Below are 27,254 nucleotides of genomic sequence, written 5' to 3' on the forward strand. Positions count from 1 at the left end.
GACTAACAAAATAAATTGTCAAACAGAACAAGAAGTATTTCTGTGACCTTTTGCAGTCCTTCAGTTTAGTATGTAATGCTGGAGAGAAAAGATAGCCTCAGCTGGCAATTTTCTGACTTTAATGTTTTGTTTTGTACATGTCTAAGATACTTTTGTTTTTCATAACAAACAGATGAAAATATAGTGTGAGGGTTTTTTTTTTTGTTTCAGAATTGGCTTCACCAGTACAACTAGTGCTAATAAAATGATTTTGGAAACTATTTTTAAAAATTATACCCCATCCAGACTGGACACAGAGCATTGCTAACCAAGATTGTTTTAAGTCTGAGTTTTAAAAATAGTTTCTGCAGTTTGAGAGTATCGAAGCATACAGAAAGCTATGCATAACTGCACCTTTCATCCAGAAATCATCCCTGAGTGATTGAGAATCATTTGTGCAGGGATAAATTCACTCATCAGAGAAATGCAGCTGTGTCTGGAGATGAAACGTGGCAATATGCGACTGCACACAGGACATCTAAAGGGGTTCTGAATGTTTTCCTAAATGGGCTGAATTCTGCTCTCAGTGTCTGATCATGGGACCTTCTGTGCATGGATTACTCCCATAATACCATCACGGAAAAAAATTCCCTTCCCATGGCCATCAGAGGGGGCACTCTCCTGGTTCAGGAATTAATATAGGCGGATATAGTATGGAGTGTGTGGGCCAGGGAGATGCAAATCATCCTTTCACTGCTTTTATGTACTTCCCAAGTAAACTAACAGCTCCAGGCTGTAATTCTTTTCCACCCGCAAACCCTGTAGTGGTAATCCCTCTTTGAGGAAAGCTCCAAAGGCCAGATACCAGCTGCTGAAGTTCTCCTGCCAGGGAATAAAGGAGATGGATTTCCAGAGCCAGTTCAACCACCCAAGATCCATGACACTGGGTGGCCAGATCCTGTTTCTTCCATATTGAACAAACCTCACCCTCCTGACAAAAGAATTAAGAAGAAACTCTGTGTAGAGTTTCCTGCAGCTTTCACAGGTAAACTGCAGTGAGGCACAATCTGCTCATCAGTTACACTGGTGTGAATCTGGAGAAATTCCACTGAAAACAGCAAAGTAAGGTGAAGTCAGGAGAAGACAGTCTGGAGCTAGAGATGAGTAACTGAGAGCAGAATTTGGCCCTGCACATTAAGGACATTGAAACATTTGAAGTGAAATGTCAAACCAGGCAAGTCCAATGAAGCCTGAAATCAAATAAAATCTTGCCTGATTCTGGATTTTGAGTCCCACCAACAAATACTCCCAAGATTCATTTTATTCTTTTGGCAGAGGCAGATAAAATGATTCTGTTAAAAATCTCACCTGGAAAAGGTCAGTTTTGCCACAATGATTTTGTACCCATCTGGTTTTATTTTCATCTTGAGTTCTTGTATTCAGATCAACCCAAAATGTAAAACAAGTGTGGGGTTGCCAATAGAAAGGTTTGTGAAAAGTCAATCATGTCACATGTAGTCCTGGTCTAAATTTTACATTTTTAAAGAAAGACAATATTGATGAAAAATCTAAGATTCCATTCTTCAATTTGTAGAGTCTTAAAATTCATAGTCATAAGAAATATAACTACCTACCTCTAAACTAGCATGCAGTGCACAGACCAATAAAATTGGAGGATTTGATAACCGAAATCCATTGATTCCAGGACTTAGTTGCAATTCTGGAAAATGAATAACTTCTGTTAGTTTTTTTTTTTTAATTCATTAGGCCAAACCTTGACTTTTCATTCAATTAAAACTTTCATTAAGGTCAGTGGGACCTTAGGATTTGGTTCATTATCAGGGAATATGTTTACTACAGTTGAAGCTACTATTCTTCACATTGGAGGTACTCAAATTTTACCAACTGAAGGTTACATCAGCAGCTTTCCAGGAGCCACAGGACTGCAATTAATTTTCATATAATTGAACATATTAAAATTGCCTTTAGGCCTGATTCACTTCTCACACTGGTGTAAACTACAAGCATCTCAACTGAAGTCGGTGTAGTATAAAAGGAGTACAAAACCACCAGGGGCGGCTCTAGACATTTCGCTGCCCCAAGCAGGGCAGCATGCCATGGGGGGCGCTCTGCCGGTCGCCGAGAGGGCGGCAGGCGGCTCCGGTGGACCTCCCACAGGCATGGCTGCGAAGGGTCCGCTGGTCCCACGGCTTTGGTGGACCACCGGAGCCGCGGGACCAGCGGACCCTCCTCAGGGACGCCTGCGGGAGGTCCACCGGAGCTCCCTGCTGCCCTCCCGGCGACCGGCAGAGTGCCCCCCACAGCATGCCGCCCCAAGCACGTGCTTGGTGTGCTGGGGCCTGGAGCTGCCCCTGAAAACCACAGTAATTGAGAGGAGACTCAAGCTTTTTATCTTGAATATGAATAAATGGCTTGTGGAGACTGCAGATTGCAGTGGTCCATCTTGAGCTAAACAAAGTCCACTTGGATCAAATGGAATATCACATACAAGGGAGATGTAGTGTCCATAAACCCTTTTAGGCCACTACAGAACTTGGGGGAGCAATTGATTTCCAGGCCAGATTTTGGTTACCACTGCTTTAGGCTTTGAAATTTCATGTGATCTCTCTGATCTTTGCAGTGCAAGCACCAGAGCTCTTTCAATGGAAGGGAGCACCTCTCACTCACTGTGAGGACTTACTAAACTCATATAATTTTTGCCTATCTTTCTCCTGTGAACTGCCCCTACAAAAGGACTTCAAGACCAGCATTTTGTGAGTAGGAACCCAAAGGAGAGGGAATGGAGAGAGTCTGAGGTGACAGATTTCATTTTTTATGCTTTAGAAGATGACATGTCTGATGATGGCTCTCCAGCAAGACTAGCCCAGTCCCTCTCTAGACTTTTGGCCAGAATCCTTGCAGTATCTCAAACTTGTAATTCTTTTCCACCCGCAAACCCTGTAGTGGTAATCCCTCTTTGAGGAAAGCTCCAAAGGCCAGATACCAGCTGCTGAAGTTCTCCTGCCAGGGAATAAAGGAGATGGATTTCCAGAGCCAGTTCAACCACCCAAGATCCATGACACTGGGTGGCCAGATCCTGTTTCTTCCATATTGAACAAACCTCACCCTCCTGACAAAAGAATTAAGAAGAAACTCTGTGTAGAGTTTCCTGCAGCTTTCACAGGTAAACTGCAGTGAGGCACAATCTGCTCATCAGTTACACTGGTGTGAATCTGGAGAAATTCCACTGAAAACAGCAAAGTAAGGTGAAGTCAGGAGAAGACAGGACTGAGGCCAGCAGTGTTGACCCGAAGTCACACTGGCAAGGACTCACATAGTAAAGGCACAAAGCAAGCTTTTAACCCTCCTGCAGGCTGAAGTCTCCTCTAAGACGGGATTGGAGAAGAGACTGACCTCCAGATTTATTAGGTACTCCTGTGTGTCCATGCACAAGGCTAGAACACAGACATTTCACTTCTTTTGGATCAGGTCAGTGTTTTATTTTATACCTCATTAAGTTCTAGCTTGGGGTAGATGGCTCTTTATAGTTAGGGCCAGATTCTGCCCCCTTTATTCATGTTTCCCATTCATTCCAATGGAACTACTCCCACCATAACGTACTACTTAATATGAAGAAGGAAATCTAGTAGGGTAAGTCAGGTGCTTTTCAAAATTTTACCCATAGTCCAAGTTTGAATTTTTGAAAGGCCTTTTTAGTGTGTTTGTTTGATCAAACCATCCTGAAGCAAACAACTAGATTGACATGTCAGTAGATCAAATTCATTATATATGTTACTTCATTGCCTTCAGTGAAGCTGCACAACATCAGGGATGAATTTGGCCTTAATAGGTTTAACATCAGTGAGCAAATATAAAGTCTTATCATTTCTATTCAAAATAATGGTGAACAGCAATACATAATTTAGAACTTGCATGCGACATATTTAAAGAAGTATACATACTGTTTTCCATGAGAAATCTAGTTTTGAATTCATGACCCCACCAGCCTATTAGCCTAAAACATAACATGGAAAAAAAACTGAAAAAAACAATATCATGCATTGATATATTTTAAATCTGACATGAGAGTTACTAAATAGCTTCTGATACTCTAATCAAATAGTATCCTAAATACAGTAAGTTATATGGTTAGCTGACATTAACAACTTATTTATGTGACTTGGCAATTTCTGTTTAACCCTGAAAGATGATATTTATTATAGTTTTCAACCAATCAATCTATTGGGACTCTATTAATGTTCATTTTGTCTAAATTCATCTTACAAACTGAAAAATAAAGCAAAAATATTTCCAGTGTTATGTTCCTAATGGCTAAAAGGACAAACACAAATCTGCTTTGGTAAATACTGAAAACCAAAGGACATTATAAATCTGACGTAAATCCACAAAAGCAAAGATATGAACAGCAAACAAAAGATAGACAAAGAGGCCTCTGAGTAAAGGTTGCAGTTGTTTCCTTGTTCCATTGCCATGTTGTGCTGATGTGAATCCCAACTTGGCAATAAGATTTTAGATTATGAAACTGGTTTATTACTCAATAATATGACCCATTTTTGAATGAAATTTAGTCCCATTTAATTCATAACTATATTTTTGAGACAATATTCTGAAGACATTTCAGGGTGGGTTGTTTTTTTTCCAAAATAGAAATATTGCAGAAATTTAAATAAAATATGAAAACATAAAATTTGAAGTTTTTCATCAAATATTTTGCACTGACCTAGTATTTACTATGAACCAGCTCATGGCCCAGCTCATGTGGTCATACAAGGATATGAAGGGAGTAAGACAATCCCACCTCACCTCATGTGTGGTCTCTGTAGACCTGGGGTCTCAGCACGAAGGGTTAAACTGGTGCTGGGTACCCAATACACATCTCTAAGCAACTAGGAGGATTTGTTTTCTGTGGCTCCATCTTCACCATGCTAGCCAGCACAGTTGAGTTATCATTGTGTTGAAGGCTAGAGTGTGTGTGTAATTTGCTGCTAGCAAGAGCTAGTAGCAAATTACTTTCCCCTGGAGCAAACAAAGAGGGAAGGAACTGTGCTTCTCTGCACTACTCCTGGGAAGGCCTAGCCATATGCTGCCAATTAAAAAAGCCAAACTGTAAAAGTCCAGGATAGATGGGACTAGATTGGTCAGTCACACTGTATGTAAAGAATTGTTATACAAACTATGTACAGTGCCAAGTAAAATGCTTACTTGTTATTTCTGGATAATATGGGTTTATATTTCACCCCTATGAATAGATCCATCATTCTCATCTCATTGTATTATATAAAACAGACATGTGAAATAATATATAGCTAAAGAATAGTCTTTCTATTCAAAGTCACATGGAAATCACCAATGAAATCATCCATTCATTTCAATAAATTTTTTGTCAAAAATAATATATTTCAAATAAAACATAATAAAAGCTATTGCCCAAATAACTCAGATGCTGATGCTTTGAATAATAAAAAATGCATCATCAACTGTTTTATAGTATTTTACAGTATCTTTCCTCTATAATAGTTTATCATAAAACACAATATTACACAATGATATTATAACAAAATCCCATTGAAATTAATGGTGCAAGTATTCCATTCATTCCAATAGGGTTAGCATAGCAAAAAACAAACATGAAGTATACTACCTAGAATAATAGTGTGTAGTAAGGTTAAAAAAATACTACAAGCAATTTACTTGTTGGGCCATGCCATGCACTCATTCCTCAGGCAACAGAAGTTAACAGGAGACCTATAGACACAACAGGAGTACTGTCCAAGTAAAGAATGATGAAGGACTGCAGTCCTGGACTTCCGGTTTTAGTTCAGGTGAGACTCCAAAAGCTTGGTGTTGTACCTAAACTTATTGACTCTGTGCAACTGGCTTAGAACAGGACCTTCTCCTGTGGTTTGTCATGTCTAGAACTTGGAAACTGAAATTTCAGAAATTGACTAAAGTTTGGTGATAGAAATACATGAAATTTAAAAACGATGTATTTTTTTTTAATTGTTTTGCCTGTCCCTACCATTACTAAAACACTGACAAGCTACATTTCTTTTTGCTGTTCTAGAACTCCATGGGCATCATACATGATGGGTGTTTAGATACAAATCTGGTTATATACCATCATCAGTCCAGTTTTTCCTATGGATGTCATTTGTTTCATGTATGATATGTCAACAGGATTCAAAGAGGTTTTATATCTATAAACACACACACACACAATCTTTATAAATTAGCAATTAACAGTTGTTAATTTTCTGTGAAAAATTTTTTAATCAGGGCTGCCACTGGTATACCAAATTTCAACCTGTTATGATGTGAAATAGCTGAGGTTTTAAATCCTAAATATAAGGGTTTATAAATGCATAGTAAAAATAATAGGCAGTAAAATTGCACAGTAAGATGAGGTAGTAAAATTTCTTATTAAAGAGTAGCTACTCTGCATGCAAAGTGGATATTCTGAAAGGCATTAATTATTTCAAACATTCTTGTTTTCAAAATACCAAGGCACCAGCTTATAACTTTCTATTTCAAATCTGAGCCGTGATTTTGGCAAAATCTTGTAATACCAAATTGCGTGAAATGACAAAAAACTTGGGTTTTTTTATGTTCCTGTACTTAAAGTAAAAATTTGTCCCCAGCCAAGTTGGGGAATTAAATTGTGTTAGGAGAACTAGCTGTTGTAAACCAGGCATGACTGTTTTACAAACCATGATAAAAAATGCTTTTTAGATTAGAGGAGGGACTTGTTCTGGAAACATGCTTTAATAATTTCTATTGGGAACCGACTCTTACTGGACATTTGCCCATATGGTTATTTACACATATAGGTACAACCAGGCTGGAGATTTGTCACATTTTATTATAAAGCCATTCCAGCTTTGTATGTGTATTTGTGTTTCTGATATGTGTTGGATTATTAGCCTTCTGACATCCCACAAACAGCTAGAGAACATACAGCTTCTCAAGATTGCCCTGCCAATATGCTTTGACACTGAGAACCTCTCAGGGTGAGAAGGTATTTCAGTCCATGGATCAAATGGATATAGAGACTCACAGCTGAGCTTGTCAAAAAGCAATGCTAATTAGGATGGTGTTTTTTGTGAGAGGTATATGTGATCACATAACCGTAGTTAGAGCTAAATATAATAAAATAATAAATATAATAATAAAATAATAAAAATAATTCCATTAAAAAGGGAAAGCACTTTGGTCCATTTTGTCTTTAAAATAAAGCAGGAATCCTAATGTTCCTACAAGAAAGTAAAAATACCCCAAAATATTCTATCTTCTGAGCTATACACATCACTACTTTTTAAATGTTTAATACGCTGGGTTAATGCACACTGTTACTTGCCCAAGTTCATGACACAAATAAGGTATGTAATTAAAGATCATTAAGCATATTTCATTGATCTTGTTTTACCCGAAAACATTCTTCCATTTTAGAAATCAAGAGGCATAGACAGCAGATTTATGGAGGGGAAAAATTATGCCAGATAGGCGCATCAGCCTCTCATTTGTTCCTATTTCTTTTAAGCACATGTACACCAGGGAACAATCCCTTCAGTAAGTATTTTTATTTAGCTCAGTTTTTTCTCACATCTGTATGTGTTAGACAGAAGCGCTGGGCATTCATAACTTGAGTCGTTTCGTTTGTAGTTGCATTAATGATGCAAGAGTGTGGGATATAATGATCACTATGTATGTGCGGTGAAGACATCAAAGAAGATCCAGTTAAAGAACATAGAAGAAATACAAAAAAAATTCTTTGACCTTTGCTTCTAAGTAACAGATGATTATGCAACTCATTTATAATTTACAATCTGAAGAAACATGTGGTTCATTTGCCTTCTTTTTTTTTGCGGGGGGGACCCTCCCGAAACTGTTGAGCAGTGATAAAGAAAACAAGCAAACACTGTTAACACAGCCTGACTTTCATAATCCAGGACAAAGCCTTCCATGAACCATTCTGTCATCATATTTTGTGAGAAATTATTTTAAGTGTCCATGGGAAAGTATGCTAAAAGATATAACAGGAAAATAACAGTGTAGAATTTATGACACTAAATATTAAACTCTCAAACTTCACTATGTATGGAGTATAATGGTCTCCTTTTACTAGTCAGCTCACATCCTTGCCTGGAAATGTCTTATGTCTTACTCAGATGATATAGAAATACTATATTATTGGATTTATATAGTTTACCTATGCTTGGCTTTTTAATCCTAATATCTGAATGGATTAAGAAAATGAAAAAAAAAAGAGGTAGGCAAACCAAATAAGGAGAAAAAGACAAAAGACTTGTCACTGTCCCTCCCCCTCTACCCTGCCAAACCTTTGCCCATTCTTAAAAGTAAACTTAAGATTTTAAGAATTGAAAACGTTGGACCCTGTCTTTCAACATACTGTCTTCTGCTAACCAGATGGGAATGCAATCAGTAATGCCGGAAATCTCATGAGAAAGAGAGTCTATAGAGCTGATCAAGACATTTCAGAATTCAAAATTCTGATGAAAAAAATATGAAATTTTCACAAAAAATATTCCTGTCAATTTTGACAAGCTCAATTGTTCTCATGAGATTTTCAGCCCACTTTTGTTGACCCAAGAGGTGTGCGCAGTTTGGAAATGCATCTGAATTTCTAGATTCTTATCTGAAGAGAACAAGAACTCTGAACCTCCTGTGATGCTCCCATCATTAGAAACAATCCTTATTTTCTCACATGATTAACAATTGCTAGGAGGAGGGTTACTTACCTGTAACTGGAGGTTCTTCAAGATGTGTGGTCCCTATCTGTATTCCACTGTGGGCGGTTATGCATTCACATCATGCACCTGGAGTCAGAGAATTTGAAAGTAGTGTCCGTTGGTTGGTGAATGTGCCCTAGCTCACCTTGTGTCTCCAACCAAGTTGATAAATGGTGGTATGGACTGATCACTTCTTCAGTTCCTTTTCCACCGCAAATCAGCTAAGATCCAAAGTAGAGGGGGAGGAGGGTGTGTAATGGAATACAGATAGAGACCACATGTCTTGAAGAGCCTTCAGTTACAGTAAGTAACCTTCTCTTCTTCTTCGAGTGATGGTACCTATTGTATTCAACTGTGAGTGATTGACAAGAAGTACCCAAGTAGGGGGAAGGTGCATGGAGGAAGACAGTAGCATTGATCAGAGAACAGCCATCCCACAGGTGGCATCAGCAACTAAGTCCTGTACCAGGGCATAATCCTTACAAATGTGTGGATGGAGCTCCACGTGGCTGCTTTACAACTATCCCAGGATGGTACGCCTTGAAGAAAAGCTATGGTAATTGCTTGAGCTCTAGTGGAGTGAGCTCATACCCTGTAGGGGGAGGGACATTTGAGAGCTGAGAGAGTAGAATGCAACCAGATATCCATTTGAAAATTCTCTGGGTGGAGATGGTATGCCCTCTGACTCTCCCCGTTATAGCAACAGTCTCAAGGACTTCCTGATTGGTTTTGTTCTCTGCAGGTAAAAGGCTAAGGCTTGTTGACCATTGCACAAACATGCAGTTTCGGGAAGAATATACGTAAGTGAATGGATTGGTTAAGTTGAAATTCCAAAATTACTTTAGGGATAAATTTGGGGTGTAGGTGTAAAGAAACTTTATCTTTGTGGAACACAGCGTATGGTGGGTCTGTCATCATTGTTCCAAATTCACTGACCCTCCTCACCAATGTGATGGTTACAAGAAAGGTGACCTTCATGGAGAGGAGCCTTTAGCAAATAGCTAAACACTCAAAAAGGGGGGCATTGTTAATACCGAAAGAACAAGATTCAAGTTCCGTTGGGCCACAGACTTTTGAGGAAGTGGGAAAGTTCTTATCAGGTCTTTCCAGAAATGATTGGTTAGTGGGTGTGCAAAAATAGTGTAGCCCTCAGTTGGTGGATGGAATGCACTAATTGCCACTAAGTGGATTTGCAAAGAGCTGAGGGAGAGACCCAATGTCTTCAAAGATAGGATATATCCTAAGAGAGTGGAATATACATCTCGTCTGGTAGAATGGTTTTATCCAGGGGAGGTCCTTGATGGTATTCTGGACCTCCCAGGGGAACCCTGAGGCATGAAGCCAGGATTCCCTTTGCTTAACAATGGCAATAGCCATGGGCTATAGAGGTAGTATCAGCCACATTGTCTACAGATTGGAGGGCAATTCTGGCTATTAACTAACTTCTATCAGAGCTTGGAAACAAGTACGATCCTGCTGTGGGAGGCCATTGGTGAATTCCTCAAATTAAGTATAGTTCAGGAAATAATATTTAGCAAATAGCACTTGATAATTGGCTATTGTGAACTAAAGACTGGAGGACGAGAAAACCTTCCTCCCCAGTAGATCTAAGTGTTTACCCTTCTTGTCTGTGGGAGTAGATCTGGGATATTATTGCCTGGACCTTTCTGAAGTGACCTGAACCACCAACAAGTTGGGAGCCGGGTGAGAGAATAAGAATTCTAAACCTTAAGCCAGAACATAACATCTTTTTGCCCCTTTGGGGGTAGGAGCACAGGTGGTGGGGATATACCACACTCTACTAGCCAACTCCAATATGGCATCATTGACAGGGAGGGCAATTCTCATAGGTCCAGAAGTATGGAGGATGTCCAAGAGCCTGTGTTGGGAGTCCTGGATCTTCTCTAGTAGAATCTGAAGTTCCCTGGTGACTCTGCAGAGAAGGCCTTGGAACTGCCTGAAGTCATCTGCAGGTAAAAGGGATGTCAAAGTCACGTCTTCATCCAGCGATGGTGATGGTAGTCTGACCAGTTCTGATGGAACCAGAGCATAGTACTCATCCTCCCCTATTGGATCCAAGGGAAAATTTGATGGTTTCCCTTAGAGGGAAGAAAGGTGGTGACTCCCTGGCAGATCGGATTGATTCTGAAGAGGGGTACTCGTCCCAGGGTCACTAGTATGACCAGTAGGAGAGGTTGATGGGTGGTCACAGGGGTCCCCATGGCTGAGTCAGGGGAGGCGGTGGTTGGTCCCAGGCCCATGTGGATCTCCTGGGGAATGGGTAAGGACAGTATGGGAGAAGTGGTTCATCTCATGGTTCTGACTCTCCCAAAGAGAAAAAGGCTGACTTGGGTTAAAGTGGTAGTACTGCTTGTGCTGTTGGAGAGGTGTAAGTTGTCTCTGGGCGGAGGCAATCGTCTCTGTTCTTCAGGCAGACCTCTTGGAGGAGATATAAGCTTCCTGGAAATGGAGGGTCCCAATGGAGGGGATATTCTGAATCTAAGAGAGCAAAAGTGTCCTGTGGTGTGGCTATGGATTTGGATCTCCCAGGTGTAAAAGGGGACTCTTTCTGTCATGGCAGTTGGTGCCAGCAATGATGATGGTATGTGGCAGCTGTTGGTCTTTGCCATGGATGGAGGGTTCCGGGTCTTGCGAAGAGCTGGGGACAGTGGTACTGATGGAGAATGGGGGGAACCCAATGTTTCTGGGCTTTCTTGTTGTGCCATTGGGATTTAGGACATACTATGTCCCCATGGGCCGAACTGGTGGATTTGCTTGCAGGCATGTCTGATTTCTTTGAAGTGGATTTAGAAGAAGGCTTAGTCCCATGCTTATGTGACTGCTTCCTAACTTCCTATGTCCTGTCATGGGGTCCGTGGGGATGGATTCTCTGGTACAGAGTTGAACTTTGCAGTGGAAGGTGCACTTCTTGTTGATTGAGGCTGATGTACAGGGTGGGTCCCTGGCCTGGATCCCTGACTGGGGTCTCATAGCAACTCCATGAGATACTTGCACAGACAAAGTGGGGGGATGGCTGGGGAAGGACTGGCAAATACTGCACTGAGTTGTGATGTGAGCTTCTCCCAGTGTTGAGGCAGTGGTGATGGTTGTCACTGAGCGAGAAGGATCACAGGCAGGAAGTACAGAGTTTAAAGCCCAGATTCCTGGGCATAGTCCAGGACCCAAACAGGGTACAGGGCGAAGGGGGTGGCCTGTAGCCTAATTTAACTCTAAAGGATACTAAAAACTACTAGATCTATAAATGTTTTTAAGAACGATTAAAATTTTTTGACCTATTTACAACTGAATTAATATTTTTTTTCAGAATGGCATCAGAGCTGAGGACACAAAAGATTCCGACCGGACCATGTGGCAATGAGAAGGAACTGAAGAGGCAGTTGGTCCGCCACTCCCTTTATCATGTGGGTTGGAGGCATGAGGCGAGCCAGAGTGCATGCACTGACCAACAGCCACTACTTTCAAATTCTACCACGCCAGGTGCATGGATAACTCCCACAGTGGAATATAACAGGGATCATCACCCGAAGAAGAACATGTACAGTATGTGGGGGAAGCAATGTGGTCTAGTACTGAAACACATGGACGCCCAGTTAGGACTCCTAGCATACATTTTCCATTTTTTAAATAACGTGCTATGTGATTTAGCGCCTGATTTTCAAAGTTAGGCATGCTCAGTTGAACATATACCTAATATACCTACATATACCTAATTACAGGCAGCAAAGAACCAATTATCGTCTCAAACCAGTGTAAAGCCTGTGCAAGTGAGGGGAAGATCAGGCCCAAATACTTGATATTTGTGCACAAATCAGGTCAGTTAGGGGCTTCCCACAAGTTTTGCAAACTGATTTGGTTTTCATGGTCACAGACTCAATAGATTGAAAAACTCGAGTTCCAAAAACTCAGTTTTCTCCTCAAAATAATTGTCACTGTAAACCCATAGAAACAGCTTTGCTTCTATGGGTTCATTCCGGCACTTCACAAAAATGTCAAGAATTTTAGTGAAACCGTTAATTTTATTTACTGATTTTTTGTGTTTTATGGTCCAGAGGTTGGGGGCCCATGCATGGGACTTGGGACAACTAGGTTCCGTTCCCTTCTCTGTCACAGACTTCCTGTGTAGCCTTGGGCAAGTCATTTAGGCTTGGATGCAACAGAGTTAGACATCAAGTATATGTTTCAGGCACTTAAGTCCCTGTTTTAGCACTACTGCAATGCACGAAACTCTTGCAAAACCCTCTAGGCACCTAAACTCACTCAGTGACTAAGTTTTTGAAGTAAAAGTTCTCTAGGCATCTAAGTTTCTGCTCTGGGCATGCACACTGCTGCCTCTCTCTGGCCATCCAGGCATTATCTACTGCTGAAGCCACAGTACAATTCACAAACCAGGGGAAGATAGGCCTTTAGCCATCTGAGGTACATGCAGGGCCCAATCAGGAAGGCACCTTCTAAGCATGCCTGCTGGATCAAGCCCTGCATGTGAGATCACACAAAACAGATTCCCTGCAGCTATGTTTAGAACTCTATTTGTTTCCATCTGTCCAGCGATTCACTTATTGGAACAAGACATACCCTTTACCCCACATTGTGACACAGGGACAGAAAGAGTTACATAACTAGCAGGATAATTGACCCAGAATCAACCTTTAGGGACATATTAGTAGAGAATGGTTGTGGTTTTTGTGTGTTTACATATATATTGTTAAAGGTTGACAATGTAACTAAATGGTTCTTATCTATCACTATATTCTGTTAATTCAGAGGTCAAAAGAAGATGTCAACAGATCAACTGTGATTGGGGATTGTCTGCCCTATTCTTTGCAGTTTGCCCTGATTGAGCACTCCCACATTCCCCGGGGTCCCAGTCACACATGTGTCAAATTTCGTCCATTTCATAGTTCTCTTGTACACTGTATCAGTGCTTAATTATAAGTAGGATGTTTGTGGAACCTGAAAAGCTTTGGAACCACAGGTAATTATTAGTCTTATATTTCAGTAGTTTTGATCTTTCATATATCCTGGTATACTTTCTTTGCCCTTTTCAACTTGCTACAAATATTTTGTAATTAAGTGTATGTGACTCATTAATATTGCTGTACATTATTAATGGATTGCTCTTGTATAACAATAAAAATCAAAACCTGCTTATGAAAGGTGTTATTATGAAAATAGTGACTTTTCATATTTAAGATCTCTGAAGCTTTACTTTGTCAAAAGACCAAAACAATAAGATTATACTATAGGCTAAAAGCGTGACATTTCTCTTTTGTTGAATTGTTTGCATTTTCAGCAACATCTGAAATTAGTAATTTTATTTTATTTTCTTCATTTTGGTACGTCTCATTTAAAAATGTCCAAATTGACTTTCCCCCAGATGCAAATTTTAATGGCACAAATCTAAATCTCTAAAAACAGTTTTATGATCCAAGTACTGACACAACCTTAGCTATGCTGCCTTGGTTGGTGATATTATAAAATGACCTAGATTTAAGTAATAATCCTCCTTTCTCCAAAAGTAATTGACCAGTTCAGGTTTCACTTGTGTCACAGGTGGAAATTTTAATGTATCATGTTACAAGTAGGGAATAAGACACCTTCACTCCACAGGTGAAAAACCTAGGCTGTTTGGTCAATCAAGTGTTTGTTGATTTACAGCTGATAAGTATTTGCAGATAAAGAGTGCATATGTCCTCCTCTTGGATTGATTTTTTTCCTTGTTAGACTTTTAGACTCAGTACAACTGGGAATATTCCAATCTCAGAACATGTCCATCCATATTATCCCTCCAGGTCAAAACAAACAGAGATTGAGTTCACTTTTATAACAGGAAACAAGTTTCTGTGATCAGAGTATGTGAAAGAGAAATGACCATTATGTTGGGAATCCAATCAGAGCTTGGTGAATTCACCCAGAACAGTTTGGGAAACCTCTAAGGCATTCACGATGAGGGAGGATAATTTCATTCAGTGGCCAGACCAAAAAAAAAAGGTATGATCAAATTGCAAAAAGAGCTGGCGCCTAAATTACATCCTAAGAAAATATCTTACAGAAAACAACCCCTCCAAGGCTAATGAAGTTGAATTAAAAACTGTTAAATCAGCTCATGAGCAACTATTATCAGCGAGTGCTCATATATCACTTCTACTAGCCAAATACAAGATATATGAAAAGGTGGAATACAGCCAGCAGTATGTTAGCACATTTACTAAAAGGAAATCAAATCTCCTGCCTACCAGAAATTAAAAATCAAACAGGGAGCCAATTTACTCATAATAGAGATATTAATAAAGTTCTCGGTGTTTTCTATAAAATCCTGGATAATGCTATATTTTGTAAAGAAATATGGTAAATCTTTCTAGGGTGTTTCAACAAGATTAAATTAAATATGAAGCAACAGTCCCACCTAAAGATATTTCTGAACTGTGACTTCTGACTTAAAGGAGATTCAAATGGTTTTGATTATTATGATGTATTTAGTGAACCATTCACACACTCCTTAATCCCTTGAATGGATCTTTGAGGGAACAGTATCTAGATGAAATTCTAAATAATTCATATGTCTGACTGAACTATAAAATAAAAATTTAAAGATCCAGGGAGTTATGCTTCCACTAAGTCTTGATTGTTTCTGAAAACAGAAATCACAATATTAATGCAAGCCCTCAATGAGATTGCAACCTTTATTAGACAGAATTTATGAATTATGACCAGATTGGATTTGTCTGCAACAGGAATCAATCCACATTATGTGGGGTTTAGGTCACTGGCTGGAGCTAGTCATATATTGCAGAAGAGGTGTTTAAAAGGTAGTGGGGTTGGATAGGTGTCATAGAGCCTAAATTTATGTTGCAGAATTTTTATTACTGGTGATGATACATGAAAAGGAGGGAACACAGGACAGGAATTTAGAAGTCATCTTTTTACTTGGAAACCAATCATGTTCAATATAGAAATCATTGTCATTTTAAAATCCCTCCTCTTATTAGAGTTGAACTTTCATTTTGTGTTGTTGTGACTTAAGATACAGAGGTGTTTGTTGTTGTTTTTAAATATGGCCCATAAATGCTCTTATTTTTATTATGGATGAGTAGTCCAAGGAGACTACAAGTCCCAGCATATAGTGCCAATTTTGATTCACGAGACCTAACACAAGTACTTAGAACAAGATAAACTTGATCTAAATGTGGGTTCCTCCGGTTAGGGCCTGACATTTGCAGTAGGTGTAATGACTTAAACATGAGAATGAGTGAGTGTGTGCACGTAAACACAGTAGTGTATTCCTCTATGTGATAGTCTTTGCTCAGGAGTTGCTCGGTAGGGGAGTGTCGCTTAGTGGTCAGGGCTTAGGCCTATGACATGCAGGGGATTGCTAGTAAGGGAGCCAGGCCCTCCCACTCCACTGGGATCTGACCCAAGGCCTGTGGAGAGCTGTCAGTGATCTGACAGCCTGAGGATGCTTAAGGCTACCCCCCTGCAATTGTCCCCAAGTCACCATTTGGGTTTAGAAGGCATGAAGGGTCTCCGATCACCACAAAGCACCTTCTGGTGGCTGCGTATAGCATGGTAGCTCTTTTCCTCAATTGGGTGGTAACCGCCTCCTTCCGTGGTATGGCTCACCCTCCTGGGAAAGCTCAGTCCTAGGGCTTTCTCCTGCTGGGGCAGTCCAGACTCCATATAAGAGGGAGAGACAATGCTTCCCTCTCAGGCTATCTCTGTAGCAGGTTCTCTCTTCCCCTGTCATGGGGAGAGATTCTGCCTTTCCTTCAGCTCTCCTCTACTGGAGCTGCAGGTCTGTTCTTTTCCCTGGTCTGCCACCACATGAGCTGCTCCCCTGCCTCTTTACACCTCCTCCAGTTGGAGCATTTCCTACAGGTGTGGTGGGGCTGGCTGACCCCAGAGCAATTCCTTACCCCCTTGTTTTCCAGTGTGGAGTTTGTATATCCAATAACACTCTAGTTTTAGAAGTTCTGTTACATCCTCTTTGTCCTACAGGATTTGAATAATGTCTCTCATTTGTGTGTGATATGGAGGAATAGCGTTTTTATTTTCAAGGTGAATTAAGGCACTGAATACTAAATATTATTTGTAATGTAGTAGTGGCACCAAAAGCCCCAGTCAACATTATGACTCCATTGCACTGGGCACAGTAAAAAACACTTAAGAAGTCATCAAACCTTCGTATTTTTAATTATACGAAACAGCAAACAGTCTTAAAGATCCTAATAAAAGCAACTTTGAAGACTGGACTCACAGTTTAGATGAAACTGAACATAAGTGGATGCTTTACGCTGGTAAATTTTGCTTTGGGTGTTTGTGATGGGTATGGCCCTGACCACCCAATATGAATTGTATGTGCTATATAAAAAAAAGTGATGAGTATGAATTAATACTGAAGGATGAGTTGTACTCTATGATAAATTCCCTTTGTTCTATTCCAGCAACATAGAGGATTTATAGCTTCCTGGAACAGACTTTGTATTATTGCCTTCCTGTCCTTTTTGAATTTCCATTCCACAGCACAGCACATTCTGAAATGTTAGGGGTGCTAATGAGAGTTGGGTGATTATACCTAAATAGATAATGCCCCAGACAGTAAATGGCACTCCAGAATATACAACATAGTTCCTGGAGTTTGTAGCACCAATTAAAGCTTCTGCTTGTACACTGCAACTGGCTTCCTTCCTACATCTCTTTACATCAGCTCTTTACACAAAGAAAAGTTGGTGCTGGGATCCAGAAAATCCTCAGCCACTGGAAGAGCTCATCTGGAACTGTTCCTGCTTGTGTAAATCGAACAGTCCCAAGGCTACTGTAATATAGACAAGGGGCCAAATCACCACTAGGGTTGCAGGGAGAAACAGAAAGATAGCAAATAACAGCACCTGCATCCCTCCCCTCTTCCATAGGTCAGGTCAACTGAAATAAAGTGTGTGTATCATCTGGCAATTCAGTCAGGATTAGAGCTGTACAGAGAAAAGTAATTCATTTGGAACAACCCCACAACATTTCAGAATGTGCTGTGAAATTGAACTTCAAAAAGGAATGCAACTGTCGATCCTGGGAGCCCTGGGTTCCCTGACTCAGAGGCAGGTCATCTGGTGGCCTGCTCTGGAAGCAACAGACCCTGGATGTCCTAGGAGCCGAGGCTGCCAAGGAGCCACAAGCCTGGGAGCCAGCACACCCAGGGCTTCCAGCCTCCCAGCTACCAGTTATTATGCCTGATGGGCAATTGGGAGGCTGCAAGCCTAGTGGAGCCAGTATCCTTTGGGCTTGGGAGTCACGGTGTCCAGGTTCCTGGATCCCCATCAGATTGCCTGACAAGCTGCAGAGGAGCTGGAGTCGGGGAGCTCAGAAGTCAGGGCGACCAGGCTTTTGGCTTCCTGTCAGCTGCAGGTGGGCTACTAAGCAGCTAGGCAGGTGAGCTGGGAAGAAACCATGCGGCCCATCACAACTTGCTCGAAATGCAACAGTCTCCATGAAACGTCTTGATTTTGATGAATCAGCATTGGATAAGAGAACTTGTAGAGGATAAGACTCTAAATAAGATGCTCTCACTTACAACACAAGGTCTGGCCTTTTGAAAGGAATAAAGTTGTCAGAGGGCAACATTTAAAAAAAAATCATTCATAAAATCCAAAAAAATTATATGGTACATGAGATGACTCCAGCCACATATGAGTAAGCAATACGTTTTATCCTTATTTTATAGATAGGAAATCTAAGGCTCAGAGAAGTTGGGTGATTTCTTTAAGAGGCTCACTGGATAAGTGATTTCAGCATGGGACAGAAGGCAAAAGTCCTGGGCTCTAATCCTGATACTGATTTACTTTGGGATCCTCAGCAAGTCACCTTTCCTATTTTTTTCCTTTGTAAAATGTAGGTAATAATATACATGGCCTAGATAATAATTGTAAAGTTCTGTATGAAGGTGCAAAGAAATGTCAAGGCTAGCTAGTGGAAGAGGTGGGAACAGAACTCAGGACCATGCTTTTCAAAACTGACACATACATTGGCAGATTTACATGAAATAGGATTCTCAAGTTTTCATAGGTGTGATGGGGCGCCTGCCCCACAGTGGGCTCTAAGGGATTAATAGAACCCTATAGATGCTGCACAGGAGGCAGCCAATTAGAGAAGGAGTAAAGGAGGCAGCCAGTCAGGGCCAAGCAGGCCCATATAAAAAAGGAGCTGCAGGACAGAGGAGGGCAGTTCTCTGCCCAGAGTCCAGGGAGGAAGAATTGTGTCCCTGGAGGGCTGAGAGAACTGCCAGCACCCTGGACAGAGTCGTGCTGCTAGAAGGGACTGGGGGAGCAAGCGACAGCTCCTGGATGTCTGCTGGGCTTTGCAGGCTGAGGCCCTGAGGTAAGGGCAAAGAGGATGTGGGGGCCATGAGCAAGTGCACAGACTATTCGCTGCAGTTGTCACTAAAGGAGGTGGCTGAACAGCGGACTGCAGGTCCTCTGGAAAGGGGGAGCATAGTGTGTGTCACGGCCAGTGTGTATCACCTAGCTCTAATGTCTGTGTTGCTGAAGAGGATGCCACGGTCCTTGGAAAGATGTGGGTCCTAGAGCAGGAGTGATGGCAGTTAGCCACCACCAGAGGAGGGTGCCCTGGCAAATGGAGATAATCCCCAGGACAGCCAGCAGGAGGTGCCAGAGTGGTGAGTGAACCCAGTTACCATAGGTTCAACTGAAAACTTTCAGTTCCCCAAAAGTTTGTGAAAAACCATACTTTTGGGAAATGTGATTGGATGCAATGAAATGGTGAAAAATTGTCTAGGAATGAACTGTTGGGTGACGTGGAAGGAATAAAGGGAATGTGAGTGGCATATTACCATGCACACACAAAAATCAATTTCACCTAGCTCTAATGGATAACATTATTGTGACATATTTATGGCTATATAGGACTACAAATATACACAGCTCTTTATAAACAGAGATACATTCCTTGTCCCAAGGATATTAAAGTCTAAATAAGTCACAGAAATATAGGGCTGGATGGGATCTTGAGACATCATCTCATCTAGCCTTCTGTGCTGAAGCAGGACCAAGTATACCTAGACCATCCCTGATAGGTGTTTGTGTATGCTGTTCTTAAAAACCTCCAATGATGGGGATTTCACAACATCCCTTGGAAATCTATTCCAGTGCTTAACTATCCTCATATCCCTGGACCTGAACAACAACTGATCACTGTCCCCGTTATAACATTCTTTAATGTATTTGAAGACTGTTATCAGGATCTCCCTAGGACTTCTTTTCTCAAGACTAAACATGCCAAGATTGGTTTGGGTTTTTTTGTTGTTTTTTGGGTTTTTTAAAATCTTTCCTCATAGGTCAGCTTTTCTAAACCTTTTTTCAATTTACTTGCTCTCCTCTGGACTCTCTCCAATTAGTCTACATCCTTCCTATGAAAGGGGGTGTCCCAAACCAGATACTTTACTCCAGCTGAGGCCTCACCAGTGCCAAGTAGAGCAGGACAATTACCTCTTGTGTCTTATACATATGACACTCCTGTTGATATACCCCAGAATCTTATTAGGCTTTCTTGCAATTACATCACATGGGTGACTTATATTCAATTTGTGATCCACTATAACTCCTAGACTCTTTTTCAGAAGCACTACTGCCTAGCCAGTTACTCCCCATTTTGTAGTTATGCATTTGATTCTTCATTCATAAATGTAGTACTTTGTGCTTGTCTATATTTAATTTCATCTTGTTGATTTCAGACTAGTTCTGCAACTTGTCAAGATCCTTTTGAATTCTAATCCTGTTCTCTGAAGTGCTTGCAGCCCCTCCCAGCTTGGTCATCTGCAAGTTTTATAAGTACACTTTCCACAACATTATCTAAGTTATTAATGAAAATATTGAATACCAGACTCAGGACCAACCTGTGTGGGATGCCACAAAGGGTGTTGTGAAGGCCAATACTATAACGTAGTTCAAAAAGGAGCTAGATAGATTCATGGAAGATAGCTCCATCAATGGCTATTAGCCAGGATGGGCAGTAATGGTGTCCCTAGCCTCTGTTTGCCAGAAGCTGGGTTTGGGTGACAGGGCATGGATCACTTGATGATAACCTGTCTGTTCATTCCCTTTGGGGCACCTGCCATTGGCCACTGTCAGAGGACAGGAGACTGGGCTTGATGGACCTTTGGTCTGATCCAGTATGGCCATTCTTATGTTATATGTCTCACCAATATGACATCAAACCATTGATAACTACTCTTGAGTATGGTCTTTCAACCAGTTTTGAACCCACGTTACAGTAATTTCATCTAGACCCATATTTCTCTAGTTTGCTTTTGAGAATGTCATGTGTAATTGTGCCAAAAACCTCAATAAAATCAAGATATGTCATGTCTACACCATCCCCGCATCAACAAGACCAGTAATTCTGATGAAGACAGAAATAATCGGAAGCCCAAAGCTGAAAAGATGAGAATGGGAATAGATGGAATGCACATTAACCAGCCTCTCCTTTGTAACCTAAAACTCCTTCCAAAGCTAAATAATGCTCTTGGATATTTGCCATTCACATGGCGATTCCAAGAACATACCCCTGCAGCCCCATCATGGGTCTAGATTGGCCTAATAAATCACTTGTCCCAAGACAATGCAATTAAACCTAATTAGCCTGTGCCTTTATTCTTAAACTGGCTCTTCCCATGGGAGATTTTAGCTTTTGGTTTTTAAATTAGCTTAAGGAGCTAAATTGCTCTCATTGACTTGGCAGGGAAACAGTTTACTTCTGTCATAGTCTAGGATAGTTTATGCACTCAGGAGACACTTATTGCATTTCATGAACAGCTTACAGCTATATTACCCAACAATTTGCATCCACTGGTACTAATAACAGATCTTTCTACAAACTGCACCCTGTACATTTTTTTATCAGTGACCACTAACTTTTGACCTTGATCCACTGAGCACAACTTCTTGGAAGTCTCCTACAGTGCTCCTTCACGTTCTTCCTTTGGCCCGGTTGCTGTTTATTGGCTTGCTTTTCAGAAGGGCTGAGATCTGCAGCTCCAGTTGACCTCAAGAGGCATGAAGGTCAATGAAAATCAAGACGTGTCTATTGTTCATATAAACACCTTCACAAAAGCAGCCATAGTTTTTTCCAGCATAGACTAAGCAACATTACTGCCCTATTTGAGACCCATGTTTTCTTCCTTAGAATAACTCTATTCCCAAAGATGGGCAGATGTGTTATCTTTACAGCAGCTTCAGCCATTTTGGGCACAGCACTGAGGGCTCTAATCCCAAAATATGGTGATGTGGCATTTCCTCAGGAATAAGATAATGGTAATAAGAAACCCAACAAACTAGAGTAAAATGTCATAGGAGCCGAGAACACTTACCAGCTGGAAGAGATGGAGATGCAACAATCAGATGCAAAGCAGACAGCTTGTAGGCTTGACTTTCAGAGATGCAGAGCATCTGCATTCTGTCAATGGAGTTGTGGGTACTCAGGACCTCTGAATCATCAGGCAGCTTAGATGGTATTTGCTTGTTTTTAATCAGCTTAAAGACCCAGCTATCAGGAAGGCATACTGGGATAAGGTTTTTGTAAGAGGACGAACCCAGGCCCTTGAGTTTTTGTTAGGGACCATGCAGTCAAAAAGAAAGGCAATCCTCCAGAAAAGGTTGAATTCTCACCTTTCTAACCACCAAAAAACAAACAGCCAAGATCTTGTTTGAAGATCCTAAGCTTTTCAAAGTGAGAGACTGGTGTGTATGAAATAGCAATGGCCTTCTTGTTTTTCCTTTGATATTTTGTTTCTATAATAAAATTGAGATTTTTTTGGATATCAGCTGTTTCCTGTGTATACAGCATTCCTCCAGCACATCGCACAAACTATATATTTTTAAACTCAACTTTAGCGCAGACTAGCAGCAGGTAAAGGCTTGATAAATCCTTTAATTTTAAACACTAGACGGTGTACAATATTCCTTTACTCTTCTGCCAAGGCTTATCTATTATTCTCCTGGCTGCTTTACATACATTTATTTTCTTTTCATCTTATTAAATGGTGCTGTACTTATTATAAGGATTCAGCTAGGAACTTTTTTTCTTTTTCCTCTAATCCAGGACTCAGTCAGTTTGTTTTTCACAGCAGTTGTGCCAGTAGAAAACAGGATTAAAGAAACTGCTCAATTATAACTACAAATACTATAATATAAATACTTTTTTTCCAGAGTGCCTTCCATTCCAAGCACTTTACAGATATTATTTTTTTCCTTATAACAATCCTCTCAGTAAGTTTGGTTGTTCTCATTTTTAGAAATTGGGAAACTGAGGCACATACATACAAACATAAGTTAAGAAGGAGAAATTCACAAAGAAGCTAGACATCTGTCATTTGTACCTTTGAACATCTCTCCCTGAGTGATCCACCTGAGGCTACACAGCAACTGTGTAGTATAGCCAGGAATATAACAAAATTTCCTCCTTCGTAGCTTTAAACTTACAGAATTAGACTCTTTCTTCACCAGAAAAAAAGAAACATTGAGTATTTGTTTCAGCACCAAACTTAGGGAATCAAATGCTAATCATACAGGTTCAGTCCTGACCAGGGGCGGCTCCAGGCCCCAGTACGCCAAGCGCGTGCTTAAGCGGCATGCCGCGGGGGGCGCTCTGCCGGTCGCTGGGAGGGCAGCAGGCGGCTCCGGTGGACTTCCCGCAGGCGTGCCTGCGGACGGTCCACTGGTTCCGCGGCTTCGGTGGAGCATCCGCAGGCACGTCTGTGGGAGGTCAACTGGAGCCGCGGGACCAGCGACCGGCAGAGCGCCCCCTGCGGTGTGCCACCGTGCTTGGGGCGGTGAAATGGCTAGAGCCGCCCCTGGTCCTGACACTCAGTCCTTGCTCTGACTGAGACCACACCTCTTTATTATAAAATATCAATGTATACCTATGTGGGAAAACCATCTTAGTCTAAGCTGACTGAATCTGTTTACATTCTAAAAGGTGGAACAGATATTGAAAGGCTAAATTCAGCCCTGGTGTTAGAAGTGGTCTCAACTCTTGTCAAAGTCAACAAACTAGCGACCATTGACATCAAAAGTCAATTTGGCCCAAAGTTTCCACTAAAGGAAGAAAGGAAAGATAAGCTAGAAAAATGCCATCTAACATTTCAGGTAAAGATGTTTAATAATGCTGAACAGAAATACCCTGACTTCTGGGCTCTAGAGTCAGTCTGTGTCTTATGCTCTCCTGTTGGAGATGTCCTGATCTGGGCCATCACATATTTAATTAATTATACAGAGAGGGAGAGATACTGACTCTAGAGCCCAGTGGTTAAAGTACTCATATGGGAAATTTAATGACTGTTTAACTATATATGCAAAGTGGAACAGCTCCAAAAGGGGAGATTGAAAGAAACCCATCCCAGAATAGCCAGTAACCTGATGGTCAGGGCACTCAGCTGGGATGTGGAAGATCTTCAGTCAACTTCCTGGTCTACAGTAGGCAGACAGGGACTTGGATGTGGGTCTCCCATCTCCCAGGATAGTGGCCTGACCATCAGGCTATTAGCTATTCCTGTATGGGTTGGTCTCTCTCTCTCTCCTTTTTAACAAAACTTTGAAAAATCCGTTTCACCTAATGTGGAAGAGGAAAAAATGTTGAACTTTCGAAAAGTTTGCGGGATGACAAAACCATTTCTCGCCCTGTGCCCTGGTTTACCTTGGCCTCTAATTTATACTTGCTAATTACAGGCAAGAGGTCCTTTGGCATACACCTCGGATTTTCATCTTTGAAAGATGGCCAGAATGTACATTTTACATTACAAGGCAATAAAATAATTTGATAAATATAATTGCCTAGTCAATAGCTTGAATATGAAGGATGAGAAAAGTTAAAGAAATCAATATGGTTGGTTAAAGTGGTTTATATAATATGGCCATGGGTTAAAAACAACCTGTCAAATCATTTAAATGACACAGATAAACTGGATTGGAATTTAATTACCTACTTCAGGGGTGGCTGAAAGATAAAGAAATGAAAAGATATTCCGGGCTTCTGTGTTTGAATGAACTTGTCTGGCCACTGGGTGTCATCCTTGATTCAAATGACGATTAAAGACTTTTTAGATACAGCATAAAATCTGCAACTTCAATAGCAGTTAAATTCCACTCTATTTGATTGTACAGCATACAGCAAATTGTTCTGCATTTAAATCAGCTATAAAGTTGAACACTTTGACATAGACAAATTCTCTTTTGTCTCACTGCTTTATTTGGAAACCTGAAATGGCTGGGTGATGAGGGAGGGAGAAAAGGAATGCAACTGGGACATATTAACAACAAACAATTTGATCTTCAAGTCTCAGTATACACAAAAGAACTATGGCTATTAAGGTCTCAACAAAAATTACATCTGAAAGCTTAGGATCATATTCTAGACTTAATTTTTTCACTATCCTGCTGGTCTACTTTTCTAACATTTGTCTGGATTTAGGGCTCTGATCCTTAATTCTGATTCGAGCATGTTATAGAGATAAAGATACGGCCTCGCCTCCAAGTTCAGATGAAGATCTTGATCTGAACTTCAAAGTTCTCTGGTGCTTGGACCCAGAGTTTGGCTTCAGCACCATCTCCAATGTATACAGCAGAAATCTCTTAACTGGGTCACAGGTTGGAAAGGTCTATAACATGTAGATATATTTGTACTTTAAAATGTTCATTTACCTTGGCATAATGACTACATATGGGGAAACTGGTTAAAGGTAATAAAAAGGTAATAATTGGAGATATACCAATCTCCTAGAACTGGAAGGGACCTTGAAAGGTCATTGAGTCCAGCCCCCTGCCTTCACTAGCAGGACCAATTTTTGCCCCAGATCCTTAAGTGGCCCCCTCAAGGATTGAACTCACAACCCTAGGTTTAGCAGGTCAATGCTCAAACCACTGAGCTATCCCTCCCCCAAACTCTAATCTTAGCCCATTCCACAAAGTCAAGCTGGTACATGTACCAAGGTTTCAAAAGCTGAAGAAAATCTTTGAAAAAATCCCCTATGTGTCTTTTTCACACACACCCCCAAATGTAAATCACAACTCCCACTTTGTCTCCAGAAGGCTCACCACAAAGTCCCTTTCCTCTCTTCTGTCCCCAACATCTCCCCCTAATCAGGGCCGGCTCCAACTTTTTTTGCCGCCCCAAGCAGCGAAGCGGGGAGGGGGATGAGGAGATAAAGCCGCGATTGGCAGCACTTCGGCAGCAGCTCTATTGTGCCGCTTCATTCTTCAGCAGCAATTTGGTGGCGGGTCCTTCACTCCGAGAGGGACTCAGGGACCTGCTGCCGAATTGCTACCAAAGACCCGGATGGGCTGCCGCTTTCCATTGGCCGCCCCAAGCACCTGCTTCCTTTGCTGGTGCCTGGAGCCAGCCCTGCCCGCAATGAGACCCTGACCCCTTTCTTCTCCCACCCACCCCAAACAGGCTTGAAGATCCTTGTAGGATTCAGCAGGCCTGGCCACATTAGCCCCAGAGTGCATTGTGTGTATCTGACTGGGCAGAGCCTAAGAGTGCTCTTGAACACAACAGCAATAAGAGATGGCTATTCTGTATGTTTTGTTGGGAAAACTCCACAAGGACCATAAAAAGGTGACCAGGCCTAGAGTGATGGAAAAGTGCAGAGATGGGCTAGATAGTTTGTCTTTTTTTAGACCTGAAAGCCTACTGGGAGGTTAAGGAGCAGGGAACAGAAGGTGCATCTTTTGGAGCAGATGATTTAATCTTTTGAGTGAAGGAGAAGGGACTTACACAGAGAGGACAAAGAGCAAGTAGTTCAAGGAAAATAGTAATGAGGGAGAAAGAAAGATGGGAGACCAAAAATGGGGGAGAAGTACTTGGTGGAATAGTTCAGAAGAGCATCTAGTCTTGTTGGTGTTTGCCTCAAGCAAATAAAAACGTGTGATGATCAGCTTATAAATGGCTGCACGCCCTACAATGAGTTCTGTTGTGAGCAGTTGAGATGATTCCAAGAACCAATCAGCATTATTGTGTTATCTATTAGGAGTCTAGACAGTCTAGGAGCTGCACATAATGTAATGGAACTGGTTACAATAATATTATTTCTCTTTGAAACTAGATTTAGTTTTCCTTGTCCCAGCTAAAATAAAAAAGTACCAGCAATTTCTCCAGGTGTTACATCAGAAAAGAAGTGTTTACACTTGTTGATGTATTTTAAAAAATCACAATCTGACTATTTTTAAAATATACGACAGCATCTATGTAACATTTTTAACAAGTACTTCTTTGTATGCAGCCAACCTCTGTTCAGAGACTATAGCTTTACATGAATTATAAAGTCTTTGAGAAAACAGATCTTCATGTAATGCTTCCTAGCTATAAAAGTAGATATTATAATGAAAACATGCCACTATTAGAGAACTATTAGTCAGAGCTAAAACAGTCTTTGATTTTGTTCACCAACCACAGACTAAGTTGTGGGTTTTTTTGTTTTTCTGTTTTTTG

At 41.0% G+C, this 27,254-nt stretch overlaps 1 protein-coding gene across 18 annotated transcripts in view; it reads right to left on the reverse strand.

Moving 5' to 3' along the window:
* The window catches only part of KYNU (kynureninase), a 135,652-nt gene that overhangs the window by 5,920 nt on the left and 102,478 nt on the right, over positions 1 to 27,254 (reverse strand). For 16 of the 18 annotated variants that reach the window (XM_039495117.1, XM_039495114.1, XM_039495132.1 and 13 more), the window contains 2 exons: positions 3,942 to 4,018; positions 1,614 to 1,699 (listed from right to left, as the gene is read on the reverse strand). In XM_039495117.1, coding sequence (XP_039351051.1) covers positions 1,614 to 1,699; positions 3,942 to 4,018 — 163 coding nt within the window. The remainder of the gene's footprint in view (positions 1 to 1,613; positions 1,700 to 3,941; positions 4,019 to 27,254) is intronic. The other 2 variants (XM_039495115.1, XM_039495116.1) reach the window with 1 other exon arrangement.

The sequence above is a fragment of the Mauremys reevesii genome, linkage group 11 (assembly GCF_016161935.1).
Source record: "Mauremys reevesii isolate NIE-2019 linkage group 11, ASM1616193v1, whole genome shotgun sequence".
Classification (NCBI taxonomy): Eukaryota; Metazoa; Chordata; order Testudines; family Geoemydidae; genus Mauremys; species Mauremys reevesii.